This window comes from Callionymus lyra, chromosome 15 (genome assembly GCF_982586985.1).
Source record: "Callionymus lyra chromosome 15, fCalLyr1.hap1.1, whole genome shotgun sequence".
Taxonomy (NCBI): Eukaryota; Metazoa; Chordata; class Actinopteri; order Syngnathiformes; family Callionymidae; genus Callionymus; species Callionymus lyra.
In genome coordinates this window covers 1,121,479-1,139,204 of record NC_141832.1, presented here as the reverse complement: position 1 = coordinate 1,139,204, position 17,726 = coordinate 1,121,479, and the positions used below count along the sequence as shown (strand labels likewise).

General features: G+C 43.9%; 1 protein-coding gene across 2 annotated transcripts; it reads left to right on the top strand.

The window, feature by feature from the left end:
• The first annotated feature begins 3,069 nt into the window (after positions 1-3,069).
• Positions 3,070-13,280, top strand: LOC148064336 (CDP-diacylglycerol--inositol 3-phosphatidyltransferase-like). 2 transcript variants are annotated; one of them, XM_087809379.1, is made up of 6 exons: positions 3,070-3,173; positions 11,363-11,497; positions 11,580-11,733; positions 11,792-11,873; positions 12,789-12,870; positions 12,928-13,280. In XM_087809379.1, exons 1-6 carry the CDS (start codon positions 3,134-3,136, stop codon positions 13,068-13,070), a joined length of 636 nt encoding a protein of 211 aa, XP_087665505.1. In that variant the 5' UTR covers positions 3,070-3,133; the 3' UTR covers positions 13,071-13,280. The 2 variants fall into 2 exon arrangements, with proteins under 2 accessions (XP_087665505.1, XP_087665507.1); XM_087809381.1 differs by lacking the exon at positions 3,070-3,173 and adding an exon at positions 9,665-9,752.
• The last annotated feature ends 4,446 nt before the right edge of the window (positions 13,281-17,726 follow it).

Genomic DNA, 17,726 nt, shown 5'->3' with positions numbered 1-17,726 from the left:
CGCTGAAGGTCTTCTCCTGCATGAGTTCATCTTCATCTCGCTGAAGGTCTTCTCCTGCATGAGTTCATCTTCATCTCGCGGAAGGTCTTCTCCTGCATGAGTTCATCTTCATCTCGCTGAAGGTCTTCTCCTGCATGAGTTCATCTTCATCTCGCTGAAGGTCTTCTCCTGCATGAGTTCATCTTCATCTCGCTGAAGGTCTTCTCCTGCATGAGTTCATCTTCATCTCGCTGAAGGTCTTCTCCTGCATGAGTTCATCTTCATCTCGCTGAAGGTCTTCTCCTGCATGAGTTCATCTTCATCTCGCTGAAGGTCTTCTCCTGCATGAGTTCATCTTCATCTCGCTGAAGGTCTTCTCCTGCATGAGTTCATCTTCATCTCGCTGAAGGTCTTCTCCTGCATGAGTTCATCTTCATCTCGCTGAAGGTCACTGTCTTGATGCACAAACTGTCATTTCTCTGCGATCATTCCTTCCTGCTCGTCGTGAGTCGCAGCAACATGACTACATGTTTATTGTGATAAAACTACAAATAACATGAATTCTTGAACATTTCCCTCCTGTTTATCATAATAAACATGTTTTAACTAAACTCATCAAAACATTGACTTCTTGCGTTTTTTCCATTTTTCCTCATAATTACTCGACTACTAATCTAAACATTCCACCTCAATACATTTGGAATCCGTGGTTCCCTGGTTTGTACTCGAGAGAAGTGTCGCGCAATTGTTGGTTTGGAGCCGAGGAACCAGCTTCTGTGTGAAGACCAAGATGTTGGACATTGTTAAGGATGTTATTTAATACGCTCTATGTTTCTGTTGGGTGTTACGGGGAAGATGGCGGAGATAACAGTGAAATTCTCGAATCCCGAACCTGTGGGATCAACCAACTTATACGGGTGTGAGACCCCCCTAGAGGCACCAGTGGCATCCATGGGTCGTCCTCGCCCATCCAACCAACGGCTCTCTAGCTCCTCTTCCTACTCAAGGCGGAGTCATCCAGAGAGACTGTTATTCTGGACCGACGGCATCTGTGGTGACCGGCGTGATCAGTGGAACCATCGTACACTGTACCCCTGAGAGGCCAGGTTCTGTCGTAACCCAGCCGACGAGGACGGCCGACCAGCTTGTTGATCTTCACGGAGACGTGGCTCACTCACTGACTCCGGACTCACTCGTGGACCTGCCTGGTTTCAGCTCCGTCAGAGCAGGAGGTCTGATCATGGACGTGAAGAAACGCTGGTGTGGTCCGGGACACGTTACTGTGAAGACAGTCTCGTGTCGTCAAGATGTAGAACTGTTGTCAGCATGCGTCCATATTATCTACCGCGTGAGTTCAGTCACGTGATCATGTGTCTACATTCCTGCGAGCGCTGCGGCGCCATCTGCCTGTGAGAAGATCCACACAATGACAGCTCGACTTCAGAATCAACATCCTGACGCGTTTATCATCATCTCTGGAGACTTTAATCAACCTGGACTCTACTCTGCCTACTTTCCATCAGGCCGTGGATTGTCCCACCAGGAATAACAGGACAATTGACCTTCTTTATTCCAACTTGAAGGACGCCTACAGAGCCAAACCTCTTCCTCCACTTGGAAGGTCCGATCATAACCTTCAGTCCCAGGTCACTCCTCTGGTGCAGAGACAGACTGTGACCACTAAGACAATCAGAAAGTGGACACCAGCTGTGGAGGACGCCATCAGAGACTGCTTTGAAACAACAGACTGGGATGTGCTGCTGAGTCTCATGAGGACATCGAGGGTCAGACACACTGTCTAACAGATTATTTAAATTTCTGCTTGGACGTTGTCGCCCCTAATAAGACTGTCCGCTGTTACCCTAATAATAAACCGTGGGTAACGAAGGAGGTCAAGGATGTCCTTAACAGGAAGAAAGTGGCTTTCAGGAGCAGAGACAGGGACGCCATGAGGTCAGCACAGCAGGAGGTGAAGCTTGAGGGAGGAACACCTACAGGAGGAGGTGAAGCTTGAGGGAGGAACACCTACAGGAGGAGGTGAAGCTTGAGGGAGGAACACCTACAGGAGGAGGTGAAGCTTGAGGGAGGAACACCTACAGGAGGAGGTTGGAGGAGAAGCTGAGCCGAGAAGAAATAAGAGAGTCTGGGATGGTGTTAAAACCATCACTGGACACAAGACCAGGTCCTCTCTGACTGCAGTGGACACGCTGGAGGAGGCAAATGGACTGAACAACTTTTTCAGCAGGTTTGATCAGGTCACCTCACCCTCACTGCTGCCCACCTCAGGACCTGCCCCACCTTCTTGTGGTGGTCAGTAGATTCTGATCCACAGACCTCAGAGCCCGAGCTGGGGTGTAAGTCTGGATCAGATCATGAAGGTCTGACCATGAATAGATCTGAAAGTAAGAACCAGAATTTTAAAGTTGATCCTGAAAGAAACTGGAAGCCAGTGAAGAGTTTAAGGAGAAATGTGAGTTCTTCTACTAGAGCAAACCATGCTTAAAAAACATGCTTGACTTTCTTTTTCTAAAGCAATGGACCAAAAAGCGTTGCTTAAATCTATGACGGATAAATACTTTCCTTTTTGGATTTTACCAAGTTTGAGCAACGCATGGTATTTGATACATTTGGCGCCCCCTGCTGTACTGATGCAGTTACTGTTTGCAAATCTGTACCAGACTTTTGCAGTAATTCATTCACTATCTTGTTTTAACTGAACAGTCTTCCACTGATTTGGCTGATTTTTACAATTCCATTGACACTACTTATGGTTTTTTTTATTTATTTTAACAGTTTTAGGTTGTTTTTTTCACAAACTAAACACGTCTAGTCTGTATTTTAAATAAGAAGTTGTATATTTCTAATTTCCACTGAACAGTAACTACTTTTTAGAGCACGTCCTAAAAAGATGTTTCACAAACTAAGCCTTTAAGTTTGTCTTCATGAAGATAAGAAGTTTGTCTTCAAACCTGTTTCTGTCTGAACAGTAATTACTTGGTAGTAAAACTTTGTGTCAGAACTGTGTCTCATGCCTCCAGCAGGTCTGAGCTGGAAGAGGCGGGACAGAGCGAGACTTGAGGACCTGGAGGGTCTGAGTTCAGTCCAGGAGGACCTTCTGTGACGCACCAGGACTTCTTCTTCTCTGACCTCCAACATGGCGGAGAACATCTTCTTGTTCGTGCCGAACCTGATCGGTGAGTGTTGGCTGGACCGAGACTCGGTACTACTATGAAGTCAGAACCGGTGCAAAAGCACCATGAGATGTTTACTCGTCGTCCAGGAGGCACGCCTGCGCCACTGAAGACTTGTCGTGTGAAACAACAAAAAACAAACCTTGACTATATTTTGTACGAGTACAAGTTACTAAACACGACCTCTTGAACGTGTGAGTCACAGATTTGTTTGCACAACAATCACTGCTAAGATAGAAGCATATGTTCCACGCACTCGTAGAATCTGTAGTCGTACTTCAAATGTACACGTAACTATGTATTTCTACCCATAAAACACAAGTCACACATGTTTAATCGAAGACTTGTTGTCGTCAAATACTTACAAAAACCTCCGTCAGATCGAACGTCCATCAGGCTTTAGAACTAAAGAGTTTAACGTTTAAACGACAGTAGAAACTCTGGAATATAAGGAGCCCGAAAAACAACTAAAAAATGTCGTTACATCTTGAAATGCCCTCAAGACTCAGTCAATATAATTCAGAAACCGGTTCGTGACCAGACTCGTCCCAGACGTTCATCTGTGATCTCATGGACGACGAGCGCCTAGTTTTTCAAAGACACGTGAAGACTGTTTGTCAACAGGTGTCTGCAGGTGAGCCACACCTTTTTAGGTTAGAGGTTAGAGGTTAGGTTAGAGGTTAGGTTAGGTTAGGTTAGGTTAGGTTAGGTTAGAGGTTAGGTTAGAGGTTAGGTTAGGTTAGAGGTTAGGTTAGGTTAGAGGTTAGGTTAGGTTAGGTTAGAGGTTAGGTTAGGTTAGAGGTTAGGTTAGAGGTTAGGTTAGGTTAGAGGTTAGGTTAGGTTAGAGGTTAGGTTAGGTTAGAGGTTAGGTTAGAGGTTAGGTTAGGTTAGAGGTTAGGTTAGGTTAGAGGTTAGGTTAGGTTAGGTTAGGTTAGGTTGGGTTAGAGGCTAGGTTAGGTTAGAGGTTAGGTTAGGTTAGGTTAGGTTAGGTTAGGTTAGGTTAGGTTAGGTTAGAGGTTAGGTTAGGTTAGGTTAGGTTAGGTTAGGTTAGGTTAGGTTAGGTTACGTTAGGTTAGGTTAGGTTAGAGGTTAGGTTAGAGGTTAGGTTAGGTTAGAGGTTAGGTTAGGTTAGAGGCTAGGTTAGGTTAGAGGTTAGGTTAGCGCTCAAAACCTGAACTCGATTGACTGAGCGAGTCTGATGACGTCATGACGGCATTTCAACACTTTCATTTGAAAGCCTGAGGACCTTGGATCTGACGCAGGTTTGTTTCTGAAGCTCTTTAGGTTAAGTTAGGTAGAACTTTATTGATGTTTGTTTATTTTCAATTAGACACAGCAATACAGCAATTATTCATAAAAATTAAAATAAAAATAAGCTTATTTTAATTGATTCATTTAAGCAAGTTTATGTGGCGATGAAGTCAAAGGAGGGAAGAAGCAGCAGCCGATGACGTCACATGACTGGCGGGACTTTATGGCTCACTTGACGTTCTGGTGAAAGAAGAAGTGAAGATCGTAGATCACACACACACACACACACACACACACACACACACACACACACACACACACACACACACACACACACACACACACACACACACACACACACACCCCCACACACACACACACACACACACACACATGTTGGTAAATGTGAACTCGAGGGACATTTTCCTCTGTACCGGCCCGGTGGTGGTTTACAGGAACCACCCCTTCCTGAGGGTCTACAGATCTCAAACTAAGACAGAAATGTTCTAAAAATTCCAACAAAAATCCCCATCACTTCAGCAAAGCTATACACACTTCAATGGCTGATACACAACCACCAGCTAGAAGGTGAATTAAGAGAACGTGTATTAGGAGAACTCAGGCAAGTTGGTTAGGTTAGGTTAGAGGTTAGGTTAGGTTAGAGGTTAGGTTAGGTTAGGTTAGGTTAGAGGTTAGGTTAGGTTAGGTTAGGTTAGGTTAGGTTAGAGGTTAGGTTAGGTTAGAGGTTAGGTTAGGTTAGAGGTTAGGTTAGGTTAGGTTAGAGGTTAGGTTAGGTTAGAGGCTAGGTTAGGTTAGAGGTTAGGTTAGGTTAGGTTAGAGGTTAGGTTAGGTTAGGTTAGGTTAGGTTAGGTTAGAGGTTAGGTTAGGTTAGGTTAGGTTAGGTTAGAGGCTAGGTTAGGTTAGGTTAGAGGTTAGGTTTGGTTAGAGGTTAGGTTAGGTTAGAGGTTAGGTTAGGTTAGAGGTTAGGTTAGGTTAGAGGTTAGGTTAGGTTAGGTTAGAGGTTAGGTTAGGTTAGGTTAGAGGTTAGGTTAGGTTAGAGGTTAGGTTAGGTTAGGTTAGGTTAGGTTAGGTTAGGTTAGGTTAGGTTAGGTTAGAGGCTAGGTTAGGTTAGAGGTTAGGTTAGGTTAGGTTAGGTTAGGTTAGGTTAGGTTAGGTTAGGTTAGAGGTTAGGTTAGGTTAGAGGTTAGGTTAGGTTAGGTTAGGTTAGGTTAGGTTAGGTTAGGTTAGGTTAGAGGCTAGGTTAGGTTAGAGGTTAGGTTAGGTTAGGTTAGAGGTTAGGTTAGGTTAGAGGTTAGGTTAGGTTAGGTTAGGTTAGGTTAGGTTAGGTTAGGTTAGAGGCTAGGTTAGGTTAGAGGTTAGGTTAGCGCTCAAAACCTGAACTCGATTGACTGAGCGAGTCTGATGACGTCATGACGGCATTTCAACACTTTCATTTGAAAGCCTGAGGACCTTGGATCTGACGCAGGTTTGTTTCTGAAGCTCTTTAGGTTAAGTTAGGTAGAACTTTATTGATGTTTGTTTATTTTCAATTAGACACAGCAATACAGCAATTATTCATAAAAATTAAAATAAAAATAAGCTTATTTTAATTGATTCATTTAAGCAAGTTTATGTGGCGATGAAGTCAAAGGAGGGAAGAAGCAGCAGCCGATGACGTCACATGACTGGCGGGACTTTATGGCTCACTTGACGTTCTGGTGAAAGAAGAAGTGAAGATCGTAGATCACACACACACACACACACACACACACACACACACACACACACACACACACACACACACACACACACACACACACACCCCCACACACACACACACACACACACACACATGTTGGTAAATGTGAACTCGAGGGACATTTTCCTCTGTACCGGCCCGGTGGTGGTTTACAGGAACCACCCCTTCCTGAGGGTCTACAGATCTCAAACTAAGACAGAAATGTTCTAAAAATTCCAACAAAAATCCCCATCACTTCAGCAAAGCTATACACACTTCAACGGCTGATACACAACCACCAGCTAGAAGGTGAATTAAGAGAACGTGTATTAGGAGAACTCAGGCAAGTTGTTAATCATCAACTGGTGTGACTCACAGTAACCTGTCAATCACTGACACTGATGGAGATAATGTTATAGACTTTATGGTTAATTCCGTGGAAAAGAAGAATTCATTGTTTGATAATCAGTTTTTAATTGAAATACATCTTCTCTGTGTAGGAATAATGATACTGTATTGATTGAAGAATTGTTAAAGTTTTTATAGTTGTAAGAATTTGCAATTGTAAACATTTCTTTAGATTCAATTAATTCAATGTTCTGTTTTTACTTTTGTGTTGTTTTACAACAAAAGAGCTCGTATACTTTTTCTTCTACAAAATGTAATGAAAAATCTTGAATAATGCAGACTTTAAAGTAAAAGGTATTTTAACCTTGTTTTGTTTTTTATCGTAATGACAAAACGACTAAAGAGAAACACAACAAAGGGTTAAGAAAAGTTTAGATTTTATTTTTCTTACCGTTTCTGTATCAAACGATTTACACGACAATAACTTTGTAACTTTTAATGGTTTTCTCAACACGATGATGGAAACATTTGTAATGTTTATCAAGGCTATGATTGTTTTTTGGAATTGTAGGTTTTTAAAATAGTTTATAAATGGTTTATTGTTTTGGTTTTATAGAATAGTGTCAAGACACTTTGTTCAAAGTTAGTCATTCAAAATGAATGTCAATGTCTAAGATGTTTTAGTTTGTCTAACGTTCACATCAAGAAGTTTAAGGTTGTTGTTAAAAGCTTATGTTGCTGAAATGAAGATCAACATCATCGCACTGATGAAGATGAAAACTTTGTAGAAAGTTTTGTAAACCATTATTTGTTCCCCATTGTGTTTGACTTTACGTGGTTCAAATAACAAACATGAACAACATAGTTGCTCCTCCTAGATGATGAGAACAGGAACAATAGTGTGTGTTTAGAGTGAACAACCTGAAGACTGGGTGGTTCAAGGAACCTTCTTCATCATGACCCCTGACCCTGGTGTGAAACTAGTGTGAGAACAACTATTTTATGAGATTTTTCCATCTTACTTGAGGAACAAGAATTGTTAGACAGTGTTTCATGACATTAGAAGTGTAACAGAGCTCCGTCATGTCAGAGGATGGAAGGAAGTAGTCATTAAAAAACTCAACATCTCAAAACAGTCTTTGGATCCTATAACAGTGGAAGCTAAAGGTCTTTGGAGTCATCGAGCTCTCATTTTCACCAAAGCAGATTAGTAAAGAGTAATAGGGATAGAAATGTGTGGGTTTTTTATGGGTTTACGGCGCTTAAATATCAAAATCGATATCCAAATGAAATCATAGAAACAAAGGAGGAATAGTTCGGCGAACAGTGAATGATACGGTTGTGGAACCGATGAGTCGACTTCTATTTCAGCTGCGACTCAACCACCGTCTTTGGTCAGCATTTGACATCGGAGTTTTTTTGTGGGTTTGTTTTTTAAAGGCGACTGCATGAGTGATTTTTCGTAAGACGTGAATTACAGGATTCAGAAAGGGGAAGTTATGATTCAGAGTCTAATCCTACCCGTCAGTGAGGAACCACCGACTGCAACACACGGCACCGAACAGTCGATATAGACTCAATAACACTTTTTTTCACCTTAAAGACTCATGTCGCCTGATGCAATGGCTGCGATTATTAAAGAAATGGTCAGCCGGAACAAAAGGATCAGAAGGATGGCTTTGACCTGGACTTTATATATCTACCCAAACATCATAGCTATGGTTTCTCTTAGCAGTCAGACAACAAAAAGAAAATAATGTGGCTTTTGCTATTCGGAGTATGAAGAACACAAAATGGTGACCCAAGCTAGCCGAAGGCTCATGAGTGGCAAAGTGAGTGTTCTCAAGTGCAACGTGGAACTTGACGAGTGCTCATCAAGCCTAACCCTAACCCTAACCCTAACCCTAACACTAACCCTAACACTAACCCTAACCCTGACCCTGACCCTAACACTAACCCTAACACTAACCCTAACCCTAACACTAACCCTAACACTAACCCTAACCCTGACCCTAACACTAACCCTAACACTAACCCTAACCCTAACACTAACCCTAACACTAACCCTAACCCTGACCCTAACACTAACCCTAACACTAACCCTAACCCTAACACTAACCCTAACACTAACCCTAACCCTGACCCTAACACTAACCCTAACACTAACCCTAACCCTAACACTAACCCTAACACTAACCCTAACCCTGACCCTAACACTAACCCTAACACTAACCCTAACCCTAACCCTAACACTAACCCTAACACTAACCCTAACCCTGACCCTAACACTAACCCTAACACTAACCCTAACCCTAACCCTAACACTAACCCTAACCCTAACACTAACCCTAACACTAACCCTAACCCTGACCCTAACACTAACCCTAACACTAACCCTAACCCTAACCCTAACACTAACCCTAACACTAACCCTAACCCTAACCCTAACACTAACACTAACCCTAACACTAACACTAACACTAACACTAACACTAACCCTAACACTAACCCTAACCCTAACCCTAACACTAACCCTAACCCTGACCCTAACACTAACCCTAACACTAACCCTAACACTAACCCTAACCCTAACACTAACACTAACACTAACACTAACCCTAACACTAACACTAACACTAACCCTAACCCTAACCCTAACCCTAACACTAACCCTAACACTAACCCTAACCCTAACACTAACACTAACCCTAATCCTAACCCTAACACTAACCCTAACACTAACCCTAACCCTAACACTAACACTAACCCTAACACTAACACTAACACTAACCCTAACCCTAACCCTAACACTAACCCTAACACTAACCCTAACCCTAACCCTAACACTAACACTAACCCGTGTCGCAACGGAGGTACGTGTGTGGATGAAGAGAACGGATTTCACTGTCAATGTTCTGATGGATTCAAACCACCGTACTGTTACTCCCAGATGGACGAGTGTGGCAGCAGCCCCTGTGTTCATGGGTCATGCAGAGATGCAGGGTGGTGGCTAACTCCAAGGAGAGCTACGAGCTACGCTACTTCCAGATTAATCAGGATGAAGAGGAAGAAGAAGAGGATTTCTGGATCCTGGAAGACAGCCACAGGGACGCCTGGGTGCACACCCAAGGATTGAAAGAAGGAAAATGCTGGAAATCGGAGAACCCACATGGAGAGAAGTCCAGGACATTGTACAAAAAGCCAGGTCCGCATCTGCCCCAGGACCTAGCGCCATACCTTACAAGGTATACAAGAAATGCCCTAACCTCCTCCACAGGTTATAGAGGCTGATGAGGAGGATATGGTTGAAACACCACTACTGGAGAACTCCTCAGAAATCAGCCAGTTCCGTACTATCGGACGACCAAGTGTCTAATGCAAAATATTCTTCTTGTTCCTGGCAACGACAATGACAGCGTTTATGGTGAAAAACAAGTACATCGATTTGTCGATACAGAAGGGAGGCATAGCAGGCTTCTCCGGATGCTTGGAGCAGATCTAGTGTTGTGTCGTTCGAAAGAACGAATCTTTTGAGTGAACGTACTGAACCGAATCACTTCATGTTCCTTTCTCAGTTCAGTTGAACTCACTCAGCCGCGATCGTGCCGGTGGTAGGGATTCTATGACTCGCTTAACTATTGAATGATTCTATGACAGACACACTCACACAAACACACACACACACTCACACAAACACACACACACACACACTCACACACACACACACACACACACACACACACACACACACACACACACACACACTCACACAAACACACACACACACTCACACAAACACACACACACACACACTCACACACACACACACACACACACACACACACACACACACACACACACACACACACACACACACACACACACTCACACACACACACACACACACACACACTCACACACACACACACACACACACACACACACACACACACACACACACACACACACACTCACACACACACACACACACACACACACTCACACACACACACACACACACACACACACACACACACACACACACTGACACACACACGAACAAACACACCCCCACACACACACTGACACACACACGAACAAACACACCCCCACACACACACACACTGACACACACACGAACAAACACACACACACGAACAAACACACACACACACACACACACACACACACACACGAACAAGCACACACACGAACAAACACACACACACACACGAACAAACACACACACACACACGAACAAACACACACACAAACACACACGAACAAACACACCCCCACACACACACAAACACACACACACTGACACACACACGAACAAACACACACACACACACACACGAACAAACACACGAACAAACACAAACACAAACACACACATACACACACACACACTCACACACACACACACACACACACACACACACACACACACACACACTGACACACCCCCACGTGCGACGTCACGCATGTAAACATCAACTACACACGTTTACACTATAAGGTAGACTTACTTCTTCACGAACAGTTCTTGGCTGGACTTTCCCTCCAACAGTAGGAACCAACTTTCCACGAGTCATTAGTACTTTCTGATCGTGTCGCATCAATATAGGTCCAACCTAAACATATAACATAACAAACGTTCCTGACAACAGTTAAAGAACTTACAGCACTCATGTTCCGGGGTAAGTAGGACTTACTTTTACTTCATTTACTTCACGACTAATAATGTCTACGTGTTCAACATGATTTTATGTTCAAATGGCTTCCGGTTTGAACGGTGATGACGTCGTGATGATGACATGGTGGTGCTGATGCTAAACATCTGGTCTCCTAGGTTACGCCCGGATCTTCCTGGCCCTGCTGTCCTTCTACCTCATGGCCTTCAGCCCCTGGAACGCCGTCTTCTGCTACCTGCTGAGCGTCCTGCTGGACGAGTTGGACGGGCCCGCCGCCCGCGCCCTCCACCAGTGTGAGTGTCCCTCGTGTCACATGACCTCGTGTCACATGACCTCGTGTCACATGACCTCGTGTCACACGGCGCTCTGTCACAGGCACCAAGTTCGGCGCCATGTTGGACATGCTGACGGACCGCTGCGCCACCATGTGTCTGCTGGTCAACCTGTCGCTGCTGTACCCGTCCTACACCTTCCTGTTCCAGCTCAGCCAGTGTCTGGACATCGCCAGCCACTGGCTTCACCTGCACAGGTACGTCTCTCCCGACCGGCCCGCGGTGCCGCCTTTGACCGTCTGCTTTGATTGACAGCTCCACGGTGAAGGGCTTCAGTAGCCACAAGGCCATCGACCTCTCGGGGAACCCGGTCCTGAGACTCTACTACACGTCCAGGGTACATGTAGTTGATCATTTTACAAACATTCACACACATGTGTATTTTTGCTTAGTAATACTACTAATACCACAGAGCCTCACAGAGTAATATAACAAAACCTTGCAGAGTGATACTATGTAGTCTCGCCGAGTAATATTACAAAATCTACTGATTAATACTACAAAACCCTATGGAGTAGTACTTCAAAACCTCACAAAATAATACTACAGAACCTCGTCGAGTAATACTACAAAACATCACATAGTGATACGACAGAGCCTTGCAGAGTAATACTTCAAAACCTGTCAATATAATATGTTAGATTAAAATTATTATATTCGTAGACGCCATACTTAAATGAATGCTAAAAGATAATCAAAATATAAAGTATAAGTTACTGACGACACATTCACATCAACATCCACTCAGACTGATCCACTGGTTCAAGACAAGCTTGGATCAGGATTAGATAAGACACCAGTTATTGATCTGTTTATCTGCAAATCACACCTTAGATCCGAGATCAAAGAACGGAGACACACCCGGGAAAGGGGGGATAAAAGACGGAAACCCCCACCGAGAACATTTGAATGATTAGATTACAAGAAAACAAATCAGGATGTCTCTCTACGGGGGATCGGGACACAGGGAACTTGAAAGAACCATTTGGCCGGAAAGGGACAACCTAAATTTGCCATAAATATAGCGATGTTTCTACAGATCGGGACCTTTTCTCCCGGGAATATTGATCTGTACAGTCGCCGGGAGAAAGTGCGTCCGATCGATCGTAAACCTTGTATTTTGTTTGACTTGAAGCGACGAATAAACGACCCGATTTTAAAGTGCACCTCGTAGTCCCATAAATACGGTAAAGTCAAAGCTCTAACTGTTGCACTACAATATGAAACACCTCTGGTTTGACTGTGTGTGCAGCCGGTGCTGTCCGTCATGTGCCTGGGGAACGAGCTCTTCTTCTGCCTGCTCTACCTGGCGCCACACCTGGAGCAACCAGCAGGTGAGACTCTGCAGCTCAGCGATGGTGTCTGACCTTTGAACCCGTGTTTGTGTGCAGCCTGGCTGTTCTACCTGCAGCTGCCGTGCGGCGCCATCTGCCTGCTCAAGTCCCTCGTCAGCCTGGTGCACCTCATCACCGCCTCGCAGAACATGGCCGCCATGGACGCCGCGGAGCGAGAGAGCGCCGACAAGTCCCGCTGAGGGAGCGACGTCGTACGTACGACCTCTGACCCCCACTTCCTACGTGATGACGTCGCTCGCTGCATACGCGAACGTCTCTTGGAAATATTTTTTATGGGTTAAAGAAACGTCAACAGAACATTAACATGATTATTCTAACATTAAAAAAAAACAAAAAACGAATTATTTCGTTAAAGAATTGGTACAAAACACAAACACAATGAAAACTGTGAAAACCTTGGTGAAATAAACAAATTAAAAATTGTACCTTTCTTTTAAATGTTTACAGTCATTTCAATCATATTGTTTTCACGTAGTAATGCTTCTCTTAACTTGTTTTTCTAGATATATAACCTCAGCCAAAGTAATTATTATTGTAAGGATAGGAATTGTAGGAACGGCGGTAGGAAGGAGGAACGGTCTGGACATGAAACTCTCACTTTGACAAGCAGTTGATGCGCGAGAAGACGGCTGAGGACATGCTGGCGCCGGGACCGTTCGTCCTTGGAAAAAAATCTGGATATCGTCTAAATAAACGAAAACAAACTGGTTAAGGAACTCCCGTAAGACGTCGATCACCAAGGCATGAAAAACCGCAGGGGCATTGGTTAAGCCGGACAGCAAGACTAAATGCTCGTAATGTCCGGAAGGAGTATTAAAAGCAGTTTTCCATTCGTCGTCCTGGCAAAGGCGAACGAGATGGTAGGCGTTGCGCAAGTCTAATCTGGTGAACACAGTGGCCCCTTTAAGAGTCTCCAACGCAGATGACATTAACGGGAGGGGATAGCGGTTCTTAATAGTGATGTTATTAAGCGAGCGGTAATCAATGCGGGGTCTGAGGGACCCGTCCTTCTTGCCTACAAAGATTAAACCCGCGCCAGCCGGGGAAGAAGAGGGTCGCATGATGCCTGTCGCCAATGACTCGGAAATATAAGTATTCATAGCCTCAGTCTCAGGGAGAGAGAGGGAGTACAAGCGCCCTCGTTGAGGCTCAGCACCGGGTAAGAGTTCAATCGCGCAATCATCGGACCGATGAGGAGGAAGACTTACGGCACGAGTCTTAGAAAACACCTCCCTCAGGTCATGGTTCTCACGCGGGATGCAGGAGAGATCGGCGACCAGGTTAGGCGTGCTGGGTGGAGAGGCGAGCCTACGAGCAGAACAGAGAGAAAGAGGTGGAACACTGCTGGTCACAACCCAACCCCCACCCGACCACTGAGAGAGGGAACCACTGGATCCGTGGCTGGTGTTGCTGGAGCCAGGGTAGACCCAAGATGAGTGGGTGCCGTGAGCAGGCCAGGACGAGAAGCTGGATATCTTCGAAGTGGCCATCAGCGAAAGAGAGACAGACCGGTAGGATGCGCTGCTCCACACAGCTCAGGACGTGGCCGTCGAGAGCTTGGACCTGGAGCTGGAGGGGGATGTCTTGTCGACTCACCAGCGCCGCTGAGACGAAGTTGCTGTCAGCTCCCGATCGATGGACACGGGTACGGACCAGGTGTGCCTGTACCGGCTCAGAGTCACAGAAATGGTGGGACGTGATGGATGAGGAGATGGTGGTGCCGGACCCGTCCTGACCCGCTTCAGGGAAGGGCCTTCTCTTTTACCGGACAGCTCCTGGCAAGGTGTCCCTCGGCCCCGCAGTACAGACGAGGAAACGTACCGGGGTCAAAAAACAGGAAGACAAAACAATCTCGAATCTGGAGTCTAGTGATGTGTCCGACTGTGTCGAGTAATCCAGGAAAATGTTCATGAAGCGTGTATCGAGGCGTGTGTGACGTGGTGAATACCACACATCCTTCCATCATGATCATCATTCACTTCATCAAGTCATCTGAGTGAAGTATGTTCTTACTTACGTTGAGCAAATTTGATGAAGGAAGATCTTGTTGACTTGATCATTATAAAAGTAGCTTGTGAACAGAAAAAGTGTGAGCACCTGTTTTAGATCATTTAAATGGAAAATTCAAGATTATGATAAATAAATACTTTCCATGGGTAACAATCATGGACTGACATTGATCTATTCTAGAAGTTGTGGACTATTCAAAAATATTTTAGATCATTTGAATGTAGAATTTAGAGAAATTGATCATTAAATCATAATATTGTAGCTAGAAAGCATAATATTAATTGTCAAAGATGACATGGTTATTATATAAATCAATTATATTATCAAAAGTTAATATTGAATGGATGCGATACTGGCCTGATGACAGTACGTCTGATGATGCTAGCAGTGGTACAAGGGACGCTCAGGGAGATGTTTGCTCAGACGCGAAAAAAATTAGAGGGAACATTGGATGTCGCTCTGATCCAGGAACAGCTGCTCAGACACAACCTTCTCCGAGATCTTGGACAAGAAATAGAAATAGGCCTGGAATTACTGAGGTCAGTTGGGTCTAAGCCTGGTTTTTTGAGCAGAGGCTCCACAATGGCATGTTTAAATGCATTGTTAAAAACCCCTGTGGAAAGAGAGAGGTTCACCATATTGGTAACTCAGGGGCCAATTACATCAAATACTTTGATAAAAAGCCTACAAGGAAGGACGTCATCTGAGCAAGAGGAGGGTTTCATCTTGTTCACTAGTGCTGAAATATCACCCAAAGATACAGCAGTGAAGGAAGACCAAGAGGAGGAGAGGGGCTCAGAGACAGCAGAGGTTCCAAACAAAGGGGGAGAGATTTTCTCTTTGATCAATTTAATTTTGTCAGTGAAAAATCTCAACAATGCATTGCTGTCAGCTTCACAGAAGACAGGCGTGATTTGAGGAGCAGGAGACACAAGAGAATTAATCGTGTCAAACAACACTTTGGAGGTTTTTCTTATTTGCTGCTACCAGTTTTCTGATGTAATCAGATCTAGCAGTTTCCACCATCTCATTGTAAGAAGACATCAGATCCCTGAGGTGAAGTCTGTGCACCTCAAGTTTAGTGAACTTCCAGAGACGCTCAGTCTTTCGACAAAGTCTCTTCAGACTCAGGAGATCTTCATTTGTCCAAGGTCACCGTTTTTTCTGAATTTTCAAGTTGGATTTAACAGGTTTGATCCAGTATTTCAACACAATGATCAGTGAAACAGTGAATCAAAAACGTTCAGTCATCAAAGGAAAGACGGTCAAACATAGCAGAAAAACTGACCTAACTTTCAAGGGCTGAGGTTCAGGGATGAAGGTTAAACAAGAAGACATGGACATCAACATAAAGATTAAAGTCTCCAAGAATAAGAACAGATTTGAATAATGGAAGATAAGAAGTCACTAAAGTCTTTCAAGAACACTGCCGCATGACATGTCTGACATGAATGATGTCACAACATGATCTTGTAATCCATGTCTTCCCGTCTGGACTATTGCAACAGTTTGTTTTCATGTCTCAACAAGAAGGATCTGTCTCGCCTTCCATCAGTGATCTGATCCAGCCTTACACCCCAGCTGTGTTTGATGATCTACTGACTCCTTCAAGAAACATCTGTGTTTGATGATCTACTGACTCCTTCAAGAAACATCTGTGTTTGATGATCTACTGACTCCTTCAAGAAACATCTGTGTTTGATGATCTACTGACTCCTTCAAGAAACATGTGTGTTTGATGATCTACTGACTCCTTCAAGAAACATCTGTGTTTGATGATCTACTGACTCCTTCAAGAAACATCTGTGTTTGATGATCTACTGACTCCTTCAAGAAACATGTGTGTTTGATGATCTACTGACTCCTTCAAGAAACATCTGTGTTTGATGATCTATTGACTCCTTCAAGAAACATCTGTGTTTGATGATCTACTGACTCCTTCAAGAACATCTGTGTTTGATGATCTACTGACTCCTTCAAGAAACATCTGTGTTTGATGATCTACTGACTCCTTCAAGAAACATCTGTGTTTGATGATCTACTGACTCCTTCAAGAAACATCTGTGTTTGATGATCTACTGACTCCTTTAAGAAACATATGTGTTTGATGATCTACTGACTCCTTCAAGAAACATATGTGTTTGATGATCTACTGACTCCTTCAAGAAACATCTGTGTTTGATGATCTACTGACTCCTTCAAGAAACATCTGTGTTTGATGATCTACTGACTCCTTCAAGAAACATCTGTGTTTGATGATCTACTGACTCCTTCAAGAAACATCTGCGTTTGATGATCTACTGACTCCTTCAAGAAACATGTGTGTTTGATGATCTACTGACTCCTTCAAGAAACATCTGTGTTTGATGATCTACTGACTCCTTCAAGAAACATCTCAACACACTTTTATTTGTTTCTTAACTTCCTTGTTTGTTGTTCTTTTAAGTATATATTTTAACTGTTGTCTTCATTGTTTAAGCTCAGGTCTAGAAAAACGCTCTACAAATATGACTTGTGTTGAACGTGTCATCACTGCACAGATGTGTGTGTTCACACACTCGTCGTTGTCATTCGATGTCACAACATGTATTTCCAAATCATAACGTTCAGTTGAAGGTTGAATCATTTTTACTGGAAGGTCCAAGATGAGTCTCCTCAGTTTCCTTACTAGGACCTGCTGTTTGAACCTTCACTGGTTTTACGACTGCTCTGAGTTCTGATTGGTGAAGAGCATCTGGAGGACCACATCAGGTGATGAGAGTCGTGAGGGCGGAGCTGCTGACCTCCATAAATGTGAGGAGCTGAGAAGAACACACACACTCACC